The sequence below is a fragment of the Lipophrys pholis genome, assembly GCF_963383615.2.
Source record: "Lipophrys pholis genome assembly, chromosome: 9".
NCBI classification, from domain to species: domain Eukaryota; kingdom Metazoa; phylum Chordata; class Actinopteri; order Blenniiformes; family Blenniidae; genus Lipophrys; species Lipophrys pholis.
In genome coordinates this window covers 8,365,004-8,387,911 of record NC_137639.1, presented here as the reverse complement: position 1 = coordinate 8,387,911, position 22,908 = coordinate 8,365,004, and the positions used below count along the sequence as shown (strand labels likewise).

The window sequence follows — 22,908 nt, the reverse complement described above, 5'->3', positions numbered from 1 at the left end:
GTGTGGGCAGGTACCAAGGTACCAAGTCCTGCTGGAAAATGAAATCATCAGCTCCATAAAGCTTGTCAGCAGAAGGGAGCATGAGGTGCTGTAAAATGTCCTGGTAGATGAGTGTGTTGACTGTGGACTTCAGAAAACACGGTGGACCAACGCCTCGACATCCGCTTGTGTTTTTGTTCATTGTATCTGTCATGTGTGTTTACTTGGATATAGATTATTTATTTTTGACTGAATGAATTTACATATTATGCGATGTTATATATAAATATGCTGTGTGTGTGTCTGTGTATGTGTGTGCATGCATGAGTAAATACGTGTGTACACAAAGCCAAATTAGTAAATATATATATATATATATATATATATATATATATTCGTATTTGTATGTTGTACGTTTTTGTCACGTCGGTAGTGAATTCATTAAAATAAACGAGCTTTATGGTCACTGATTCACAGCAAACACGTTTTTTTGGCTGCACAGGGGTAACATGCAAATTCCACACAGAAATTACTTGAACCAGATGTTTTTATTATTATTATTATTGCAGTGTGGCAGGAGTGCTAAAACACCACTCCACCATTTCCTGTCAAAAATGTAGAAAAGGCACCTCTGTGTAGCTTATGGTTACCCTTGAGCAAGGCAGCAGACTGCTGATTAAACCCACCCCCGCACCGTGCCCCCCCCCCCCCCACCCCGAGCTCTGCGTAACGATCCAGGAGTCAGTAATCATGCAGGGACGTGCACCAACGCGCTTTTTGAGCCCACATTTCATTCCGCCCCACCCCTTACAAACAACACCACCACCACTGTAACCTAAATCAGGAAGCACCGACACGCGTTCTCCTCTCTTATCGTTTCTTTTTCTCTGTGTGTGTGTGTGTGCGTATTCCCCCCTAAACGAGACGCTTTGGTGATTACAGAAACGGAGCGCCATAAAGGGGAAAAAAGGCGTTTGTTGTCGACGCAGTTTGACGACCACCGTCCGGCAGAGGAAGACTGACAGTTGGTTCCATCCAGTCCAAGGCTGCGCTGCTGTGGATGCATTTGCCACAGACTAACCGGGTACGTGCGCCTCCCGAGCTGGATTAAAATACACAAACAATCATGCAACTTAAAAGTGTGTGAAGACACACACGCTGTGAACGTGTGTTTTTTTTTTTCAAATTTCTTTTAATTTCCTCCCCCCTCTGCGCTTTATTCTGAGGGCAGGTTGCGCGTAGTGGGAGTAAACACGTTCTCCACGTCGACTTGTTTACAGTGCGTAAGAGACGCTTTAGTAACACGCTCCTCCGATTATACGGAGAAAAAGTGTTGTTTGAAGCTTCGCTGTCGCCGAGTTTGTTCCGTCACGTTTGTCATGTGCTTTGACAGCGTCTCACCCCCACCCCACACCGCCAGTCCCCCCCTTCTGCCGCCACCACCACCCGACCCGGCTGCCTGCTCCCACCGCGCTGCGGACTCCCTTAGCGTATCTGCTAATTTAACGCTTTGTCACTTGAAAGCGGCAAAACACGCATTTTATAAGGGAAATGAATTATGATAGTTAATTACGAGATGGCCTTCTTCAATCCGGTTCGCATGCACATTGACAAGCTGGGTTTTATTTAGAGATAATTGAGGATGTTTTCAATAATTTCGCTCTGTTTTCTGTCTGAAGCGTCAGCATGTTTTGCGTGAAGTGGACCGAATTAAGCCACTGTTGAGTTGAACTACATTGAATTTACAATCCAATACTTGGAAGAGACATATGCCGAATTTGTGTAAATAGTAAAATGACTCAGGAAAGTTATAAATTGGGTTACTGGAAGTAATCCCAATTGCAGAAAAGTGATGTACTTTTAAATTTGACGATTTTCTGTTGGGGTTCTGCGAGCACCCTAAACGCGTAGGATAAAGACGGGAAAGTGTCAATATTGACACAACACTCCATAATATTTTTGATTAAATGAGCAATGAGACACATGAGGTAACCACATGTATTGACCAACAGGCTTTGTCAATACATGTGGCAGTTACCTCATGTGTCTCTGCATCAGCATCATGTTGACATTAAAAAGAAAATCAGTCATTAAGGCTTTGTTCATTTTTCAACTTTAAATCAAGACCAGCCATGTTGTTTTTAGCAGCTCTGACTGAAACAAAATGCTGTTTCACACTGACAGTGTGTTGCATTGAGAGTAGGAGAACATACAATGTATGGCTTGGAGGAAATGAAGTATTACATCACTCTGGATGCTAAGCATGGACTTGTCTGCCGCCAGCGCCACTTGTTACCCAGCTTCACTTTAAAAAACAAAACAAAACACTGAAGGCCTGTAAGAGAAACCACACAGCCTCTGTTGGCCTGTACGAACAAAACAGCTGTTCATGACCACAGTGCAGCTGAACAGCTGAGCACAGAAAACCCTGGAACTGTATGTTATTTTTCACCACTTGGTTAATTAGTTTGATATATAGTGATCGGAGCTCAACGCTGTGCTGACAAGCTCACTCGCTGTTGCTGCTATGAATATTCTATAAATAAAGCACTTGCACATGAGTGGGTGTTTATGTCTGAACTGCACTGATTTACCAAAGCCCACCGCCCTCTGTGTCCTCCAGCTTCAGTGCAAGATCGCCTCTGGCTTTGCTTGAGATGGACTTTTTTTTTATGTAGATACATTGTAGATTGTCCTGCGAGGTCATGCATGAATGATGCCACTTCGCATGTTAAGCAGTGAGACATCAATACAACAGTACTGCCGGTGAGTTTTTGATTCAAGTAGAAATCTATGGAATTACTGGAATTCATGAATCACCGCGTACACATTTGTAAGTGAAGATACCAGAGTGTGTAGCTCAATGTTTTTGTTATATCGAGTTGAAAACTCACATTTGCCCGCGACTACCCAAGCCAGGGAGGCCACAGCATTGCATTCCTTTTCCTGGAAAAAAAGAAAAATGCAAAGAGGTTTGCTCACGCGGTCACGTGTCTTTCGCAGCATTCCTTTGTTTTAATGAACACGTTGGACTAAAACCCGCGAGAGCCCCCCCCCTCCCCGAGTGCGGTTCTGCAGGGAAAAGTTTAGTGTTTGCACACATGCATGCTGCATCTACAGGTGATTAGCAGAGCTTTTTTTTCTTCTTTTTTTTGGGGGGGCGACTTCCGTTCTCGTAGCATCACAGACTTCCTCTTGTTTGTTGCTTCCTCTCCTCGTCCTTGGCAGACAGGTTGAGTCACATTACCTGCCGTACAAACACCTCTTGCTCTGTGATGCAAGAGCTTTTGTTGGGGAGTTTTTTTTTTTTCCAAGGCGTCGCTCCTGGCACGAGGGGGAAAACCAGTGACGGTGTCGTCAAAACCTGCAAGAATGTCTCAGAGATAACAGCGCGTTAACAAAAGAGGGAAATTTTCATTTTAAATTGTGTCACATGCATGAGGAACATGCATTTGTGGGATGAGCAGCAGAGCTGCGAGGGCATATGTAGGGCAGTGGTGTCACACATAAGGCCCGTGGGCCAAAACCGACACGCAAAGAGGCTCCAATTGGGCAAAACCACCAAGCACATTGTAAAACGTTAAAAAGAATACATCGATTTTATTTTATATTTCAAAACAAATTTCTTAAGAGTAGCCAACACAACACTGAGACCCGAGCTGAGATATGGGTGATTTTGGAATAAAAGAGCTCGATAAAATTGGAATAAAAAAAGTTAATAATTAAAAAAGATAATATAGAAAATGAAATAATCTTAATTAAAAAAAAAAAGTTGGAATAAAGGATAACTGCCTCGTTGCTTTGAAACGAGCCTCAAAGCCATGCTGTGAGTTATAGGAGAGTTTTTTGTTTTGTTTATTTTTGACATTTCACTGTATTTTGCATCAAAAAGTTTCATTAAATTTGACATCATGTTGATGATTTAGTAATTGGTTGGTTTTGTGGAAATAGAGACTTTTTCATCACGTATACTTTGTGCCACAAGAAAGAAAAACTTTATAGTTGAAATGTAGTGGTTATGATGGCTCAGCCATTGGCTTAGCTTATTAACAAAAACAAACCCCAGGAGCTTGTTGGTATGCATCTAAACCCCCCCCCCCCCCCCCCCCCCCCCCCCTAAAAAAAAAAAGCTATCTCAGTGGGACACCCCTGGGAGCAACACAAGGTGAAGGCAACAAAGCAAAACAAGTATCTGCTTGAATGAACCAAACGATGCACATACACAACGTCTCCCCCCCCCCCCCCCCCCCCCCCCCCCCCCCGGGGGGAGCAATGTTGTTCCTCCACAGCTGCCTTTGCCCTTCTAAGGAAGCCGCTCAGCCCCGACACCAGCTCAATATCTGCGTCATCTGAACACACTCCACCTGCAAAACAGCATCGGCGCATGTGCTGATCGATGTGATGTCAGAGTCGAAGCGCCGACAGACCGACGCGTCATCTGGTGAATTACTTGAAGGTAGAAGGCAGAAAAGCAGCTGATGTCTCTGTGGGATCTGCTGACGGCTGATTGGTCTCCAGAACTCCTGTTCCTGTTATGATCAAGGAAGAGTCATCAATGTGTCGATTCTGTTGTTCGGCGCACTCACAGGGCGTCATTGGTTTAGTGGAGGTTGCCAGCTGTCGGTAAAGTCTGAAGGCCGTCTCAGGGTGTACTTGGTTCCCCCAGGCTCGATGATGTGTTGAGAACACGCAGACGTGACGTGCAGAAAACCGAATCTGGTCATTCCAGCTTTGTGTTTCTGTTCGTTTTCTGAGTTGTGATGGATTGTTTGAGCTTTAAATCACTGTTCTAAATACAACTGCTTCTAATCACAATTATCTCTTTTTGTTAGTCACACACGGGAAAATCAGAACGTCTTCTTGTTAGTGCTGCAAATACAACTTACGACCTGGTTGTTGGAGCCAATGTTGTGGAAAACTGCAATCTGATTGGCGTCTTTTTTTGTTGTGCTCAGTCTTTATTCACAAGAATGGTTGAAAAATTCATGTAAGCCTCATTTGCTCCTATAAGTAGAATGAAATGGATCCGAACATCGATGTGATAACATTGCACATGATGACATTTGGTGCATTGAGGCATTTAAAAAAAAAATAAAAATTGTGCTAAATCAGGAAAAATGATGATGCAAATAGTAATCCCTGCTAACTTTGAAAGAGCAAGACCTTGATATTCCAGGTAGGATGTCAGAAGGTGAATGAAATCAGATCTTTTATTACTAACTTGGGTCTCAGCAGATTAAGTCGCTCGGTTTTGACGCTGAAACATTGAGGTAATCTACTGGACGTACTGTGGGTCACTTAGTGCTCAAACTAAATGATAAATGCAAAAGGTTTGACCTGAATAAACAGTGAATCTACACTCAGTCGTTAATTTTGCTGGGTTATTGGCCGAGTCACAGTTGCCATTGGTCACATTTGTTTTCTCTTTAAGTGGCGCAGAAGATAAACATTGGATAGCACAACATGTATATGTGCGGTAACAGTTGCGTGTTGAGACGTACTCCAGGCCCCTGATTGCTGCATGTGCGGTAGTTTCTATGTTTTCTTTGGATTTCTTCCAGAAACACTCTAACTTACCTAATTTATGATGATTATATAGCAGCTTTACAACACGTGGAGGAAAAAAAAAACAAAGAGTGTGAGCTGACAGGCGAGGAGAGAGAAACAGGAAGTAAGGAGAGTGAAACTAACCAGGCTGGATGTCAGGCTTCCTATTCCCTCATTACTGTGCAGACAGATGCACAGTAACCCCCCCCCTCTTAAGTAACAGAGGAACGAACTTTGACCTTGAATCTTTTGCCTGGAGCAGAGTGCTTTCATTGGCAGACCGGCGGGGTCGCGGGATTCCTATTTCTCAAATTATCACACGTTCAACTGCCCTCCAAACACACACATGGACACACATGCCCCGCATCGGTTATGTAATCGACTCTCGCGGCGGCGTGTTAACACGGTGCAATCACTGAGGGCAGCTAAAGGGTTAACAAGAGCCTGCTGGCTCCCGTGCACAGCGACAAACGTTAGGCTAAAGTGTGCAAGCGACAGACAAACACGTGTTCTACAAGGAAATGTCTTCTTTTTTTTTTTTTTTAACTATTTTCATCAAATCAAATACGCAGTGCCGCCATCATAGAGGCTCAGTTAAGCACCTCATTGATATTGGCCTCGCGTGACTGTCAATCGTTGGTTTGTTGGAGAGAATTGGTGGTGTGGTTTGTGCAGCTTGTTTGTGCGCTCTGGTCCACGGAGGAGAGATATTATCTGTTTGTCAGTGGAGAAATACCACAGAGCTGTGACATACACGGGGTGGACATGCGACCTCGAGGCGGTGGAGGCAGACGCTCTGCCGTACGAGTTAACCTCATACAAGATGGTTTGTATTGGTTATTCCGGTGGAGGTGGTTAATTGGAAGCGTCTACCTCTTCAGAAAACAAAAGAACAACTTTCCTTTTAAGCTGTCTAATCTTGACAGAGTTTAATTCAGGCCACAAGAACGTAGGGAGTCTCTGCTGAACAACAACAAATCTGAAAAAAAATGTGTGTCTTTGCAATGATTGCGAGCCACTTTCACCCCAAGGCTGCAAGTCTGAGCAAGTGTGTCCCATAACACCACACAGGACCATATCTGAATTCTAACATTCAGCCTGATGTTCTGTCAGAGGATTGCATGAAAGCTCTGTACCTCTGGTAAGTACATGAAAGGTTCAGATAAGACACATAAGAAGATACATTAATGAAACTGACTGTAGATACACAAGAACAATGACGTCGTGGTGAAGTGTGATCCGACGTGTGAACGAGGCGTCTGCTGCCACAGCTCTACCAAGGTGCACTATGTTTAAGAATCCGACAAATGTTAAGCTTCGCGTTTCACCTCCAGAACAATCTGTCAGCTTGTTGTTTTTCTCTTGCCTTTGTCATCATTCCACCATGTTCCTCTGTATTTTGATTTTGGCCTACATTAACGATTTCAGTGCAGTGAATGTTTGGCCGTGTCAGGAAATGATTGCAGGGTGTCGCCCACAAACCCGTGACCACACATTTGAAGTTACAATGACAGATATTGACACGACGGCACATCGTCCGTCTAAGCTGCCATCAGCGTGGTAACAACATGAAGACCCTATAGACTCTCTGCAAACACTGTTTTGTTGCCAAAGTGCCTCTAATGGAGGCTGGAGACTTCACAGTCCAGGATGACTGTGGGTGTGTATATGCTCACGCACACACGTACCGTATACACAGACTGCAGGAGGGAGCAGTGAGTGGTCGGTCCAAAGTGTGAAACATTATGTCGTTGTGAGAGGCGTAAAGATGTTTTCAATAATCATGAGACTGTTGGCACTCAGGTGCCGGGTGTTGTCGCTACACAATAAGGCCCCGTTTACAACAAATTCGAGTGTATCCGCAAAACTTTCTTCACTCTTGGGGGGTCAGTTTACGCGACACCAGTGTGTGGATGCACCGTATCTGCAAAGTTTTTAATCCGGCTCCCAAGGTGGAAAGATTCTTTTACGACCGCTATTCCCTCCTACAGAGACTGATGGAAGCTACAGAGCCTGTAACTGCGCACGCTCATCTCTCCCCCTCCCTCCTGCTCATCCAGTTGGAAAACAAACATGGCGGCCGCGTAGTGGAAAGACTCACGGTCTATGTTCTAGTTTTATCGTCCAGATCAGTAGGTTTATATTTGAGACTCTCCCCTGATAGCATCCGATTGAGTGCTCTCCATTTTCTTCACGTTTATAGTGTATAGTTGTCTTCACACACGTCTGTGTAGTTTCATAACAAAATCAAGCAACAGCGCCCTCCTGTGGCCCGGCATACTAACATTGTCTCTGTCCGCTGCTGCAGTGTAAACACACTACCTTTTTTATTTTTAAAGGATTAGGTGTTGTCACATGAAACGTAGTCTGTGTAAACAGGGCCTAAATCAGATTTGACAGTCGGTTAGGTTAAAGTGCAGATGACAAGCACTCGAAGGATAAACAAATACTTGAGTACTAAACAGAGTCATTGATGAATTATGTAGAGGAGGTGGGGTTCTTACTATTACAGTTGCAGGGCCCATTTACACGACATCAAGTTGAAACAAAGATTTTTTTGCGTTTTGGGTTTCTGTTTGCGTGACAATAGTGCTGGGAACCACTGGAAAAGCACGTTCTTTGAAACGCTCCTACTGTGCATGTGCACCACGGTTCTAATGAATAGTTCTTCTGCACAAATGAGAGTAGATGGACAATAACAACAATGGCGGCTCCCAGAGTGTCATGACTCCCAGTTCATATTCTCCAGGGACTTGGTGGTTTTATAGTTGAGTCACCTGGAATGGCAGTCCAACTTGGTTGTACGTCCATACGGACGTCCGTGTCCTCGCTATTGTTATTGTTTATTGTCTACTGTTCTCTGCCCGCGTGTGTATCTGTGGTTTCATTACAAAATCTGGCATGGCCTCACATGCTACATCGGACATCATTTTCAAAAGCTTGCGGTGCAAACGTGAAACTTTTCTGAAATGAAAAAGGAAAACCCGATGCGTTTTCACTCGAAATGTAGTCTATCATGGCCTCCGCCCCCTTCCGGTCCGTGAATCTTTCCTGCGAAGCGGCGTGATGACGATGGATGCGTCTACGGCCATAGATCCGAGATCAGTTCAGTGGTGGAAGGAACGGCTGAAGATTGTACTTCTGGAAGCTCAGTTGAAAAAGCTTAAGAACTGTAAAAAGGCACCCCGTCCATCCATTGAGAGCAGATTTGGGGTTTTAATGTCTTGCACAAGGACACTTTGACATGTGGACTCGAATAGTGGAATCGAACCCGCAACCTTCTGATTGAGAGATGAGCTACTCTACCGGCTGAGCCACGGCCGCCAGAAGGTAGAGATAACAAGAAGGTTGCTCAGTCTTGTGTTGTTTATATTCTCAGCAGAAAGACGAATCAGAACCCGAGATGGAGATAAAAGCTTTCAAAGCGACGTCCAACTGGCCTATAAATGAACTTTACAAGAACAGCAGTAAAGCTGCTGCTTGATGACCAGACAGGATGTTTAAATCTACACTAATATGATACAACTTTGGCCGTCCACACTGCTTTTTTTTTTTTTTTTCCCCCCCAGTTTCAATCTGCTCCATGTTCAGCGCTTGGATGACCTCTATGTTTGTGAAACCACTGACCTAAAAGCCTCCTAAATCCCCCAACGCCTACGAAATGCTAAACTCTCCTCAGCATGGAGTACAGATTCCCAAAAGATTATTGTGAGTTGTTGTCTTTTTTTGTGTGTTTTTTTTTTTTTTCCTGCTGTATGTATGTGGGAAAACAGTGTGAGAACATTCTGACGTGTCAACATGACTCACCGTGGGGGGGGGGGAATATACCTTATTTTTGTGTTTAGTGCCATTTTTATCTTGGATAAACGGCTGCGGGGTAGAGCCGAGAGCGTCAACATAAACTTTAAGAACCCAGTCTTATGTGAAAGTTACGAGTTTGACCCTTAAGTTTTCTCAGGGGCTTCCTTATCAGTGCTTATATTGCTGAATATTTCCCTCCAGCTTTTCAACCTTTCAGTCAATTAATATTGACCAACAAACTCTTCTAAGGCTTTTTATTTTCACAGTGACATATTTGATTTGCACTGTGATTAAAGTAATTGTGTTGTGTGTATTGGATCTGAAGTACAACTACAGTATGACTAAAAGTGGCTCTTCGGAGTGAATTTGTGAAAATGTTGACGACTTTCCCTTCTTTTTATGGTTATATTTGACCAAATGAAAAGGATACAGAGGTTTAGAGAACAAGGACGGCGTTTCAAACATCGGAAAGCTCGGCGCTTAGTACACTGTAGTATCAGAAAAAAATAGACTTATGGACATGTCAATGTATTTGTGCTTTGCGATTTATTTACACAAAAAAAGTGCTCTTTCTCTGTCGATAGATTCCATTTTTTGGATTCCATAATTGCACAAGTATTATGATTTAAATGGGATTGCTTTCATTTTTGTTTTATATGTTCAAAATGGTATTGTTTTGAATTTGCAGAACATGAACGTTAACATCACAGTAAAGATGAATACGCAGTTTGTTATACAGCCCAACTTGATACCCGGAAAGAACTGCAAAATCTATCAATCTTATAGAACAAACACACTAAACCGCACATTAAAATCTTTCTGTTTAAAATGTAGAAATAAATTTAATTTGATTAAGAAAAATAGTAGTTGTAATAAATAAATGGAGGGATGATTCCTCCACACACGTTAAGAAAGGGATTTATTGTAAATGTATTAAAGAGGAAGTTACTATATAAGAGATCATATTAGAGAAAAACCACAAGAGTCACCGTTGCAGTCTATATGAGGACCGCTTGATATTAGACGTACTGTATATTTCACACGTGATAATGTTGTGACACCCGAGTACCAGTGCTCTTTCTCTTGCCCTAATTTACACCAGCTGCAGTTTTTCTGTCCCCTCTGGCGTGCTGACTTTATTTTAGGTGATTGTTTGACTTTTGTGCTACTTTCTTCTGCTCTGTCTGAAATATTTACAACTTTCAATTGATCAAAAATGTGCTTTAAATTAGGTAATTGCACAAACTTCATGAAATAATCATTGTTAATTGTAGTTTTCTTTAATTAGATGGCATTTAAGTGAACGTTTGAATTTCCGCATGTTATCCTGATGGCGATAAATCACATTGCAATATGCAGACCAATTGTTTTCGTATGGATCGATTGGAGCGGTTCCAATCGTTGAAAAACTTTAAATCACTACTAAAGTGTGAGTCTGAGTTCTTGGGGGAAGTGCAGTGTGACTCCGACTTTATGATCGTCTTATAATGCCACATTACTTTTACGTCCGTCAGCAAGCAAACTGTATTTGATATATGAAGGTCAACCAGCATTATTTAGCGTTTCTTTCCCTGTTGGTTGACATTCTTGTCGACAAACCACCTTTTGAACTCAACAGAGAAGTTCAAGCAACCATCCCCCCTCCCCTTTTCACCGCCGTTTGTCAGCAACGTCTCATTCCAAATCCAGAAATGCTCCTCGTTGTTTCCTCCTCGCCTCAGTCGTCTCGGTGAGTCACAGTCCCGCTAAAGTCATGCTCGCTCACCCATTTGTTTGAGGAAGTCTCGTCCAGACGGCGCAGACTCTGTGAATTAACTCACACAGTTCTGCTTTGTTCAGAACATAGTTCTGTCTCAGGTTGACAAAGTCAGCATCGCGCCGACGAACGGAATTGTTCCCGAGGCGTTTCATTGCTTCGTGGCTGCTGAAGAGGACAAAGCCTTTAGACAAAGCACAATGGATCCTGGCAGACAGATTTGTCTTATAATAAGGGTATATAATTTTTCTTTCACACAAGTCGGTATGTTGTTAATTAAAAAAAGAATCAATGGATAATCTTTTTTTTTTCTTCCTTCTCACAAAAGGTAGCTGAGTCAAAAATCCCCATTACAGTGCCTCTATGCGCTCTGCAGGTATGAAAACTGATCCCTGGAATGATCACAAAGTGGAATGAAATCAGTATTTTTGTTTTTGTTAAATGCGGGCATTTTTTATTTTTTATTTTTATTTTTTCTAACAAACTAATGAGCTCTTTTCCTCATCCGCTCCGAAGCCCTGGAAAACCATTAGCAGCTTATGAGGATTTGAAATCGCTGCTGGTAATGGACAGCTCAGACAGATATAATTGCTCGTTCATGGTGCATCCTCGGCTTTGAGTGGTAATGGACTTTTTCCCCTTCATAATGAAATATTTAACTTATGGGGGTTAAACTTTGAAAAAGTGATTTTAGTTGCCACTTTCTCACATCAAAATGTTTATTTTGAAATCAACATGGAAGCGGAAACAAATATGTTGTACCACTGAATTTTATTTGCAATCCAGTCCCCCCCCCCACTGTGTCTCTCTCTGTCTCTCTCTGTCTCTCTCTCTCTCTCGCTCTCTGCCGCTCTCACACTCTGTTATGCAACGGTATTTTCTTGCAAGTCCTTGCAGGATCTCGGCTTCAATTGTGTAACATCTGCGAGGGAAACGGGCTGCAATGCCTCACTTTTTCTTTTTTTTTGCCTCATACATTCCCGGAGCTGTCTAACCACATCGAGCAAAAAAAAAAAAAACAGAGTTTAGACCGTCACTAGACGGTTTTTAGGCTAAACTGAACGCAGCGGCCTCGGGCAGTATGATTGTGTTCGTTTGTGGCGGTGAGGGTTTTTAAACCTATATCTTTTTTTTGTTTTTGGGAGTGCGACTGTTTAGCTGCAGCCACAAATGGCTTCTATGCAGATTTGTTGGATGACATAAGGTTACGCTATAAAAAAAGGCTCTTCTGTGAAGACGATTGACCAGGAACTGAAACCCAATTCAGTGATCACTTTCGTAAATGTGTGGCGATAAGCTTATGAAAGAAATCTGCAACCTACACTTAATCTCAGCGAGTGTACGGATGGAAATTGTCCATTTCATTGAGTTATAGCCTCAATTTTTCTTTATGGGACTGAAAAGAAATCCCCACAAGCAAGATAATGTCTTTGAATTGTATATTTTTAAAGGAAGTCAATTATTATGGCAATGATTTAGCCGTCGTTTCACTGTGGGTTTTTTTTTTTTTTTTTTTTTTTACTGTTCTTGCTGCTTGATGGTCGCTAAAAAAAACCCTTTGAGTTCATTAAATGAGCTGAATGACACCAAAAGCTGTTCATTTACAGGATAACTTCTTGATTCAACTCTGGCACTGTGACATCAGGATAAACTCATCACTTTAGAAGACTGATTAAAAAGACAAGTTCAGATAAATGTTTTTGGTTTTTTTTGTTGTTGTTTTTTTCAGCTCTTGGGAGAGAATTCATTGTTTGACGGATTCCTCAAGGAGTTTCTTCGATTTGTTTACTGTGATAAACAATGTTAATTACACCTGCGCCTCCCCGAGGACTGAGGCAGAGGGCCCGACGCAGTCCCGCATGTTGAACAGAAAAGAATGAATAGAGTCGTGACGATGTCTTCCTCTTCATTCTATTCAAGAGAGACGGTGATTCAAAAGCTATTCATCTCATCATGGAGACAATCCAGAAAAAGACAGGCAGAAAATGAAAATCGAAGAAGTTGCGAGGTTGTTTGATTTCTTTATTCTTTATTGATTTCTTTATTCTCCATACTCCCATTGTGACCTTTGACCTTTACTAAGCCTTGAAGAAAACGGGTGAATATGGACAGAAACACAACTGGCAGTTAAAAAGCACGACCGTATTTGTGTCAATCCTGAAAAGTAATATATAATAAATGTTTATGCGTGGTGTACTTAATCAAACCTCTAAGAAAAGAGCATATATAATAATTCTACAACACGCGAGACTTAAGTTCTAAAACAGATATGCACATCAAAAATCAAAAGTGGGGAAAGGAGTGAGAAAATATCAGCATTTTGATAAAAATTCACAATCATGCGTTCTGAATCTTTTGTGTCGTATAAATGAGATAATTTTCTTAAATTAAATGCATTAAACTTAAAAAAAAAACCTAAACTATCCTAGTCATCAGAAAGTCGTCGCGGTTCTATTTGCTGCCAGCAGCTCTGCAACTTTTGTCAATTAAATTCAGAAGATTTTGCATTTGTTTGATTACTAACATCATCGGTTGAGTCAATATCTTCTAATCTGTTCACATCCCAACGCTGTTCGGTATGTTTTGGATTTCCCTGTTGAGCGGCACTGAAAGGAATCCCTCTATTTGCATTCATTAATTTTCCCACAGATGGAGATCTACCCAAATGATCAGTTCTTGTTGACTAAGATTAGACCACACTCCGCTCTGTTGCAGAAACTAATTCTTCATCAAGATCGGCTCGTTGATAAATCTATGTTTTGCTGTGAGTTCAGTACAGAAAACACACAAAACAAAGTGTAAACTGACTGGACTGCTACACCGAGCAGATGAAATGTTTAATCATCCACGAGTGTGTGTTGGCACAAATATTCAGTCATGACTTCATGTCTTATTTCTGTTCTTCTGATTGTTTAAAGGCGTCGTTGGCACATTCCGATCTCCTCCGGTCAGGATGAAACATTAAAGCCGACACGTTCTTGAAATGAAACGTTTGGTTTTTCATTGTTTGGCGACTTTCCCCGCCTCCATGGTTCCAATCATAAAGTCAGAAGCGGTTTCCGCCTCAGTCAGGACTTTCACTAGACCATCAATACAAAGCTTTGCCTCACACTTTTTATTTTTTATTTTTTTCCCTACATTATGAACGCTAATGGAGTGAAAACATTCTCCACAGCTTCTGCGCCGCATAACATGAAAAGAAAAGGAATGTCCTGGAGGATGAAAGCCTCGTCTGATGACTGCAGAACTTGCCTAGAAGCGAAGAAATGCGCGCGGTGATTATGTCAAAGTGAAGTTGAATGCTTCTTGAGAGGGAGAAAAATCTTAGTTTAGTTTTTTTTCTGTGAGTGCAGGCTGATAATGCCACATTCGGTTCTCCTGGTTCTCCTCATTTCACACCTTAACTCAACCTTCACATGTATCGGTGAGTGAAGGTTTGCGTTTGCTCCCATGAGAATCTTTATCTCCTCGCACTTGGTGGGGTTTTGTGTTGTTTCTCGCTTCCTCGAGAAAGAAAGAACTGAGCCTTCCCAGCCCTGCTCTCCTAAAGACAGTTTCCATCTGAGCACATTCATGCACCTTTTTCTTATTTTTTATTTTTTTTTGTGTCCGAGTCACTCAGATACCTGCTATTGTCGCCATTGTGTTCGAAGTATATGGGTCCTTGTCTAGTTTCCCCCATGAATCAGTCATAACAAATGTGATCCAGTCATAAGTACAGACATTATGGCTGTCACACTCAATTTTTCAACATTCGTCCGGACACGATGTGAAACGTTCATGTTCGAACTGTCAGTACCTGTTCAAAATGTCTCGATTTGCCTCGGGATCCCAGAGACGACGCTCCTGGAATTCACAATCCCCTCGTCCCGACTGAGCGACAAATCACTAAACAAAGGTTAAACCGGCTGTTTTTGGTATGAAAAGGAAGGACCGAGGTGAACAATCATAACACCAAAACACAAACGGACGTATTTTGGGTTCAACGCCTTGGAGGCAAGGCTGTTTGTTGATTTATCCAAAACAAAAGTGACGTAACAGCCATCCGTCCACACGTACATACATACCAGGGCTGCATGATATACTGATATGACTTAAAGGTCTCATATCATGCAAAGTTCACTTTCTAATGGTTTTCTAGCAGTAACGTGTCTCCATAGCGTAGCCTGTGTACGAGGCCCCAGCAGTGAAGAAAGTCTGTTGTCTCCCTCACTTGTTGCTCCACCTTTTAGCTAAAGTGTGCTCATACAGGCCAATCAGAGATTTTCCATTTATGATGCCAACTGGAGAAATAACCACTGCCTCTGGTAGTGGATAATCACTTTGACCGATCCCTCAGGCAGATGAGCTCTGCCTTCTGGAAATACGAGCGGGCGCCATTTTTTTTTCTCCTTGGTCATGCTGTTGAAAAAAAGACACAGCTCATTAGCATTTAAAGGTACAGGCACAGAAACGTCCTGTTCTCAGTTGAGCTCACTTAGAGGGAGTTTTAGACTGACATTCAGGACCAAGGCTGAGTTTGGGGAAATACACTTTGAATACGATGTAGTCTGACTTCTGCCACCTGTGTGGAATTGTATAACGTGGGACCTTTAAGCATCTGATAATGTTGTTGAATATTGCAATGATGCGCAAAAAAATGATCTGACATATTACTTTTATCTAATCTGATCTAACGTCATTGTGTTTTAAGAACAGTGCTTTTTCTCTTGCAGCAAATTTACACAAGCTGTAACTCAAACCTCTTTTATTTCTTTTCTTAATGACTTGTTCAACTGTAATTTCAACCAGTTTCAGAAGCAGGGCAATTTGTTGACTTTGTTGCTTTTGCGTAGCTTTCTCCACCATATTTGTAGAAACTAACTGGAGAAAGAATTTCTTGCACTTCAGTCAGTAATTGACAATATTTACAGTATTTTCCATGTTAATATTACAATGACAACCTTTAGTGCAGCCTTACTCTATTCTGCTTAGTTCAACATTGTGCTGCTGTGGGAGGCGTTATTATAGCTGACAAGTGAAAGCAGGACTAACGGGGGTATTTCATTTCACTTACTAATGATGGGCTCATGTTTTTAGAGAAAACCCAAACATACACAGGGAGAACATGCAAACTCTAGAGAAATGAGACCAGAGAGTCATCCACAACACTACTGCACAGTTTTACAGATAAACACAATTTGCTGCATATTTTACTGGACAAACGATTCTGATGTTATTACTGGGATGGTTATTAAACATTAATTGTCCTGGTGACAGGAGAAAGTAACTCCGGGGAGATACTGTAACTGGCCAACAGCTCAGGAATATTCTTAGATATTCTTTATTCGTCTGCTGTTGCTGTCTCTAACAAAGTACACAGCCACCGGGAAGGCTTCAGATCTGGGTTTTGACGATCCAAAACGTAGATTTTCACAGTTTAAATCTATTCTGTTGTAGATTTACTTCTCTGGTGAAGCCTCACCGACTTGTAGCCACTCTTAACATTACCCCGTAGGAATCCTGAATCATTTTTTATGGGAGTTAATTCAGCAGCAATGCAACCCCATATAATGTCTCTCTCTCTCCACTTTAACTTGCTTTTGACGGAACAAGTCAAAGCCTGGCCGAGGGGTTCTCCACACAGCCGGGGGCCGACCCTCATTCTCTCCCGGTGAATGATGCCTGTGTTCATTACAGAATATTAGAAGTGTTTGTTTAGTGTTAGGTTAACCACATTGTGTTTCTGTGAAGATCAGAACACGTTTTCTCTCCAATGTCCTTCTGGAAACCAGGACATATTTCAAAAGGTCCAGACAGCTTATCCTTGTCACTGATGTCAAAGGTGTGTGTATATATATATATATATATATATATATATCTTGTGGCACGACGAAACTTCTGCAGGGTGGCCGTTGAGTGCAGCCAAATTACCTCGGCAAGTCTGACGGCCTATTTTAATCTAGTGAATCAATCAGAGGCGGTAATTAAGCGGCATTGTATGATAAAGAACCTTCACTTTGTACTTTGTAGTTTGAGAGACCGGAGCAGTTGCAGTGAGATAACGCAGCCTCAGATTATGAGACTAATCTGTGGCTCGTGCATATAAAAGTAAAATGTATTATCAAACGCAAAGAGCTGGATCATACTCAGAAATCTGGAGACTAATGGGGGAGCTGGTCATTGGCAGCAGGCTGTACTGGTGCAGTGGTGAGCACTCTCATCCCATAGCGGGGAAGCTGTGGGTTCAAGTCAGGGCCGAGCAGGGCATGACTTTCCTCCATTGAAATCTTTACAATGAATGTATATAAATATTGTCTACGTGTAGGTGCGAAGTCAGGGAATGCACAGGGTTCAATGTCTGTCCGACAATCAAGTTGCTAATGGCATAGAAATCCAAAGTAGAAGTACTTGAAGAGTGTCTCTTAAATCACACAAGGCTTTTTAATGGCCGTCTGTTGCTCACTCGCCACGCCTTCGCTCCCAGAGCTGACAACATTTCAAGCTTTCTAGTAATGGTCGAAGTGCAGATCAATTGACATGTTGAATTTTGTGATTGTGGTTTTTACAACCTGCACCTGTTTACCGTCGCCGTGTAAATCTGAGCTTCGTTTAAAGACGATACAGCATCCAAGCACTACTTAAGCTGGAAAAACATTGTAAAAACTAGATAGTGAAACAAGCACAGCCAATAAACGCCTCCAGCCGGGCCCATCCATGAACCTCCTTCCTCAAGGTTGGAAGTTGGCGTCAGTGGAATCTTTCTGGAGCAAACATCGCAACAGCAGCAGTTTTCTCCTTTACGTTAACAAAAAATCTAATCCTGCTAAGAATTGTCTTTTTTTTTTTTTCTTTCTTTCTTTTTTTTTACTGATTTTAAAACAAAATGCAGTTTGAAATCTACATTCAGGAATCATCTTATCAGTCCCTGTGTTCTTTACATCAGGACCTTTACAGATCTTTAAGCCCACATGAGTTTGAAATGATCCGGGAACATCCCATCGTTTCTCTCCGTGTGTGCAGAGCCACAGTTTCACACACTGACTCATTAGGTAGACCGTGCAGCTCTGATAAGGAGGCACATGTCGTCTTCCCATCCTCACACAATGTGCCGTTTCTAGTCTTCTCCTGATGCAAACTCCTTCTCTCCTCTCTTTTTCTTCCAGTCCCTGTCAGCAGCATGGGGCAGCATCTAGGAAAGAGAGAATCCCCCACAGACAGCATGGTAAGCGTCCAACGCTGGACTTTTTGCACGTTGTTGTGTTTGCACGAGGAATATCGGGAATGTTTTGACCATGAACGCTATTGCCTGTGTGAGCCATGTCCTAATCTGAGAATGAGGCATGTGTTGGAGCCTTTTCTTTCTTTGAACTTTTATCAGAGCGCAGGGTTCTTTTATCTGCAGGACTTTGGACTGACGAGCTGTCAGCCTGCGACACCTGCTGATTAATGGTTACCACCTAGTATTTACTTTCCACTGTTGAAGCTTTGATAAAAAAACTAAAAAACTTAGGCAACAACACACTGAGGTAGAAAATAACAAATACTTTGCAAAGGAAATATTTTTCGAGAAGGTCAAATTTCGGATTTGATTTATTGATCAAACGCCAACCTATTTGTGTTTACAAGCAGATTTTGTAGTGATCCTACAAATTGCAATATGACTTATTTTACACTTTTGCCATGTACTTTAGAAAGGAACTGCAGCTGGAAAAAAAATATATTTATTTTATTCTATTTTTTTTTTAAATCTTCTCATGCCCTTCGTACTCTTTACAAAGTACTTCTTATTGCAATTTTCACAAGGCATTCACTCAGCACAGCATACACATTACTGTTCTTGTGTATTGTGGAAAACTGCATTCATAAAATCATCTGCGTTGCTCCTCGGACTACAGGGGGCTTCTCAGCTCAAACTTGTGGCATTTAGTCTGCTACAAACAACAGGTGTGATAAAGCACTCTTAACTGAATCCCTTCGTAACCTGCTACATGTTCATTTTTTAGACGTTGTATCAAACATTGAACGGCGCTCTGACACTTTGTTCTATATAACCAGTTTGATACAAAGTCTAAACAGTATCTTTCCACTTTGAAATATTTCAATGAAACATTTTGGCCACTTTGTTGCAAACGCTGCGAAGGTGGAGTCGTTGCATGGTGGCTTATGGTGTGTCGCTAACGGCGTTAAGTGAGGGAAACACCGCCCGAGCTGATCGGCGCAGTCAGCAGATTTCTGATTAAGAGCCAATAACATCCGACCCAGAACATCACGACAACATAACACGTGAAGGCAGGCTGCAACCTGGAGCCAGTCACACACACTTCTACTTACAAGCCATTTACAGCCTCCGATTTCTGGATTGTGAAAGCCACCAGAGAAAACTTGAGAACATGTAAACTCCACACGGACCCTTAAGCCCATCATTTAACCAGATGTAACCGTTAACTAGAACGGGCCCTCGGGAGAGCGCATACCTCCGCCAACGCCACAATTGTTACCATGGAAACCAGTGGATTACAATGATATTTGTTCCACCGCACCACTCCTTCCATCATTTTTCGTGGTTGTTTGAATTACTTTGTGTTATCACTGTTTCACACTGATGTACACACATTTTATAATATCGTCCGAGCCAGACTTGAACGCAGCATTGCACGCACACGAGCGTAATGACGTCAGTCGCAGCGAGTTCAGACAACGGAACAAGCATGGTGGAGAGAAAATGCTTGAGAGGCTCCACTTTTCAAAATGCGATGCAGATTAGGCCCGCTAGAATTCTTCTAGTCTGAGGAAGCACCTGGTTAGGCTCAAGATTTTTCTCAGGGTTGAAGAGATTGAGCATTAATTTTAAATTTATTTCCTTTTCATGGAGCCTCATCACACAATGTGTCCTTCTTTTTTTCCCCACAATGTTTCCAGGCGGAAAAGGAGTAGGAGTACACGGAGCTGTGTTTTAATTTTCGCATTATTACGAACAAACACTGCGTAGTGGTAGTTAAGGGTAAAGTAACTGCGATGTTACAACACAAAAACTTGGATGTTATTTTGATATATTTAAGTTTGTATATTAAGAAATAAATGCTAAATTTAAAAAAAGTTACATTTTGTATTCAAACAAATGAACATTTATTACCACATAAACACACACAAAAGTACAGAGAATTAGTACGGTTGAAGTACCAGGTATCGGTTCAAATGTGAAACATACCCATCCCAAGTCATAACTGTACTTCTGTTTTTTATAATATTATAATATTGCTTCAGTTTTTAAAGGATTAATGGAGCATGCTGCTTTTGGCCTTCACTTTTATGAAAGCCATTGACTAATACGCTGGGATTTCTTCTCGAGTTAATATTTGGCAGTCCGTGCTTCAGACCGCCCTAAGCATTCTGTTCTCGAATGAGCCGTGTTGCCACAGCAACAGCTGAAGCGCAACAAGGGTCCACAGCTGTGGCGTGTCCTCGCGTAACAACCCCTTCAAACCGGGAGCCCAGCCTTCGACGGCACTTCATGAAACAGTGCGTTTGAACTGGTGAGAGGAATTAAATGCTGCTTCGCGTCAAGCCTGACATTAAAACTCTCTCCAGCTACGCATCTCATCTCACCGTGGCACGGCCCTTCCTCACCGCCGAGGTTCACGGCCAGCGTTTCTGTTTTATTGCATGCTTCATTACACACCAGCCAGGCGCTATGGGTCAAACCGTAAACTGGATTACAGTTCTAGAGCAGAGGACGTGTGTTAGCTACACGTCAGCTGCATGAGCAGAAGGGTTTCCAGCAGGGCCGTGAAGCGTTCGGTCAGCAGGCCAAAACCATCTTGTTTAATCCCTGACTGTAATTAGCCTCCTCCAATAAAACAGCAAGTGTTGTACCTAATGTAATAATGTACGCTGCTTTTAGCGAAGATGCATTGTTTTGTACACAGTTTGTTGTACACAGAAACGGTAGAGCCACTGAAAACGATGTACAGTAGTTTTCATGTTTGGGCCACCAGTGGGTGCTGTTGTTTGTTTTTGTAGTGAAACTACACACACATGCACGGAGAGAACGGTTAACTAAACACATTAGTACTGTAAATTCCAGACTATAAGCCGCTAGTTTATTCAAATGCTTCTAGCCCTACGGCTTTTACAATGGTGCCACTCATTTCTGGATTTTTACGGGTTATCCAACTTCGTGCTGCCAGATTCTACTTCCGCCTGTTTCTGCACTGTTGTGAGCGCCATTGCACTAAAAGTGAAATTTCGGTCTTCCTGACCTCGTCATGTGCTGCTTTATGTGGTCCGGTATAGCTCCAGCAGCTAACAGCCCTGTGTGATGCGTTCAAGTGCATCATGTAACTTCGACATGCTGCGCTCTATGGCTGCGCTCCATGGTGAACCAATCGTGCTCCTCAGAATCACATATATTCATATATATACAGTATATATGTTTATATTCAGGTTCGCTTAATAGTCCGAGAATTGTGGGTGAGCAGTAGCAGCATTTCAGAAAAGTCGCATTTTCTGCCGTCTACACTGAGATGGAGTCGGAGCATTTTCAAAAAGTTGCGTTGTCAATGGCTCTGAGCACCATTGTGTAAACCGACACTCAAAACGCAAAACACTGTTTTCAATTGAAAACGTTGTCGTCTAAACAGGACCTTAGTAAGCGTAGCTCATAACGCTAAGATAAAATAACGTGAGCGTGAAAAGCTGGTTTATAAAAACGTTTTTCAGTTTGTCACCAAATGAGTGAATAACTTTCAGTTAGCATTATTTCACAAGCTTTTTCCACCATGATGGCTGATATATACTACTAAGTCTACAGTACGAATTGGGAAGCAGTCTCTTCACACCTGGGAGTTATGCGTTGAGATTGTGTGCACCGTCAAGTAGTTCACCATCTCCCTGGAACAAAGTTTGCCAGTAATTCTGCAAATTTAAGCTTCGGGTTCGAGCCGGCAGACTGTCGCGGCGAGCTACAAGCTAACAAGGTCGAGGTGTGCGAGGCGTTGGAGACGCCACTGCAACCAGAATTGGTTTCTCTGAGCTCATGCTACGCTGTATACCAGCGATGAATGCAGTAAGCCTGTTTAATGATTAAATGTTGGTTAAACACTGTCGGCCACCAGCAGTCGGGGCAAGAGAGCAGACCTCGACCCGACTGCAGTTTTAAAACAGCTGGAAGGAAAAGTTTCTACTTCAAGGATGATGTTGAACCTGAACACACGGTGATATATTTTCTGAGCGTTTTTCTCTTTTAGGCCTGTCCAATAGCCTTAATGAAAAGTTTATTTTACTCAACAGGGAAATGTGCCAAGAACTTAAAACCTGAGTGAAAACAGAACAAAATTTCAAGAACTTGCAGCAAAAGGAGCTGTAACTAATGAATTCATTCACGGCCTGCATCTTTTCTTCCGTTTTTAAGAAAGTTATCAGGCACTTCTCAACATACTTCACTGAATCGCCCTGTAATCAAGGTGGCTGCTGCAAAGTGCCGGGGCTGGTTCAAACTGAAAATATCTGCCTGTGTGAAGAGTGCTGTAATTAAATCGAATGAATACGCAGGAGAGGTTTTTTTTTTTTTTCTTCTTCTTCGTCTTCTTCTTCTTCTTTTGCGCATTTTCCTGCTCTGTGGGCTCACAAATTACAGTTCAGACGATGCCCTTGCATGCTAAGTGTAGAGGAGACTCGAGCCCAAACTGGGACGGTAATGAATTTCAAAAGCATTGTGTAAGTAACCTTAGCCTCATTTAACTTCTTTTGTCGCAGCGTCTTTTTTTTCCCCCTTCTAAATTATAGTGGATGTTATAAGTTTTTGCCATTGCGGTTGGAGCTGTAATCATATTTGAAGAGGCTGT

The 22,908-nt window shown here is 42.2% G+C and overlaps 1 protein-coding gene across 1 annotated transcript in view; it reads left to right on the top strand.

Moving 5' to 3' along the window:
* Window positions 1-800: 800 nt before the first annotated feature.
* The window catches only part of LOC308114532 (myelin basic protein-like), a 67,582-nt gene continuing 45,474 nt past the window's right edge, over window positions 801-22,908 (top strand). Inside the window, exons 1-2 of the mRNA XM_080471474.1 lie at window positions 801-1,063; window positions 18,229-18,287. Of these exons, the coding sequence (XP_080327600.1) occupies window positions 18,243-18,287 (45 nt within the window). The 5' untranslated portion in view covers window positions 801-1,063; window positions 18,229-18,242. The remainder of the gene's footprint in view (window positions 1,064-18,228; window positions 18,288-22,908) is intronic.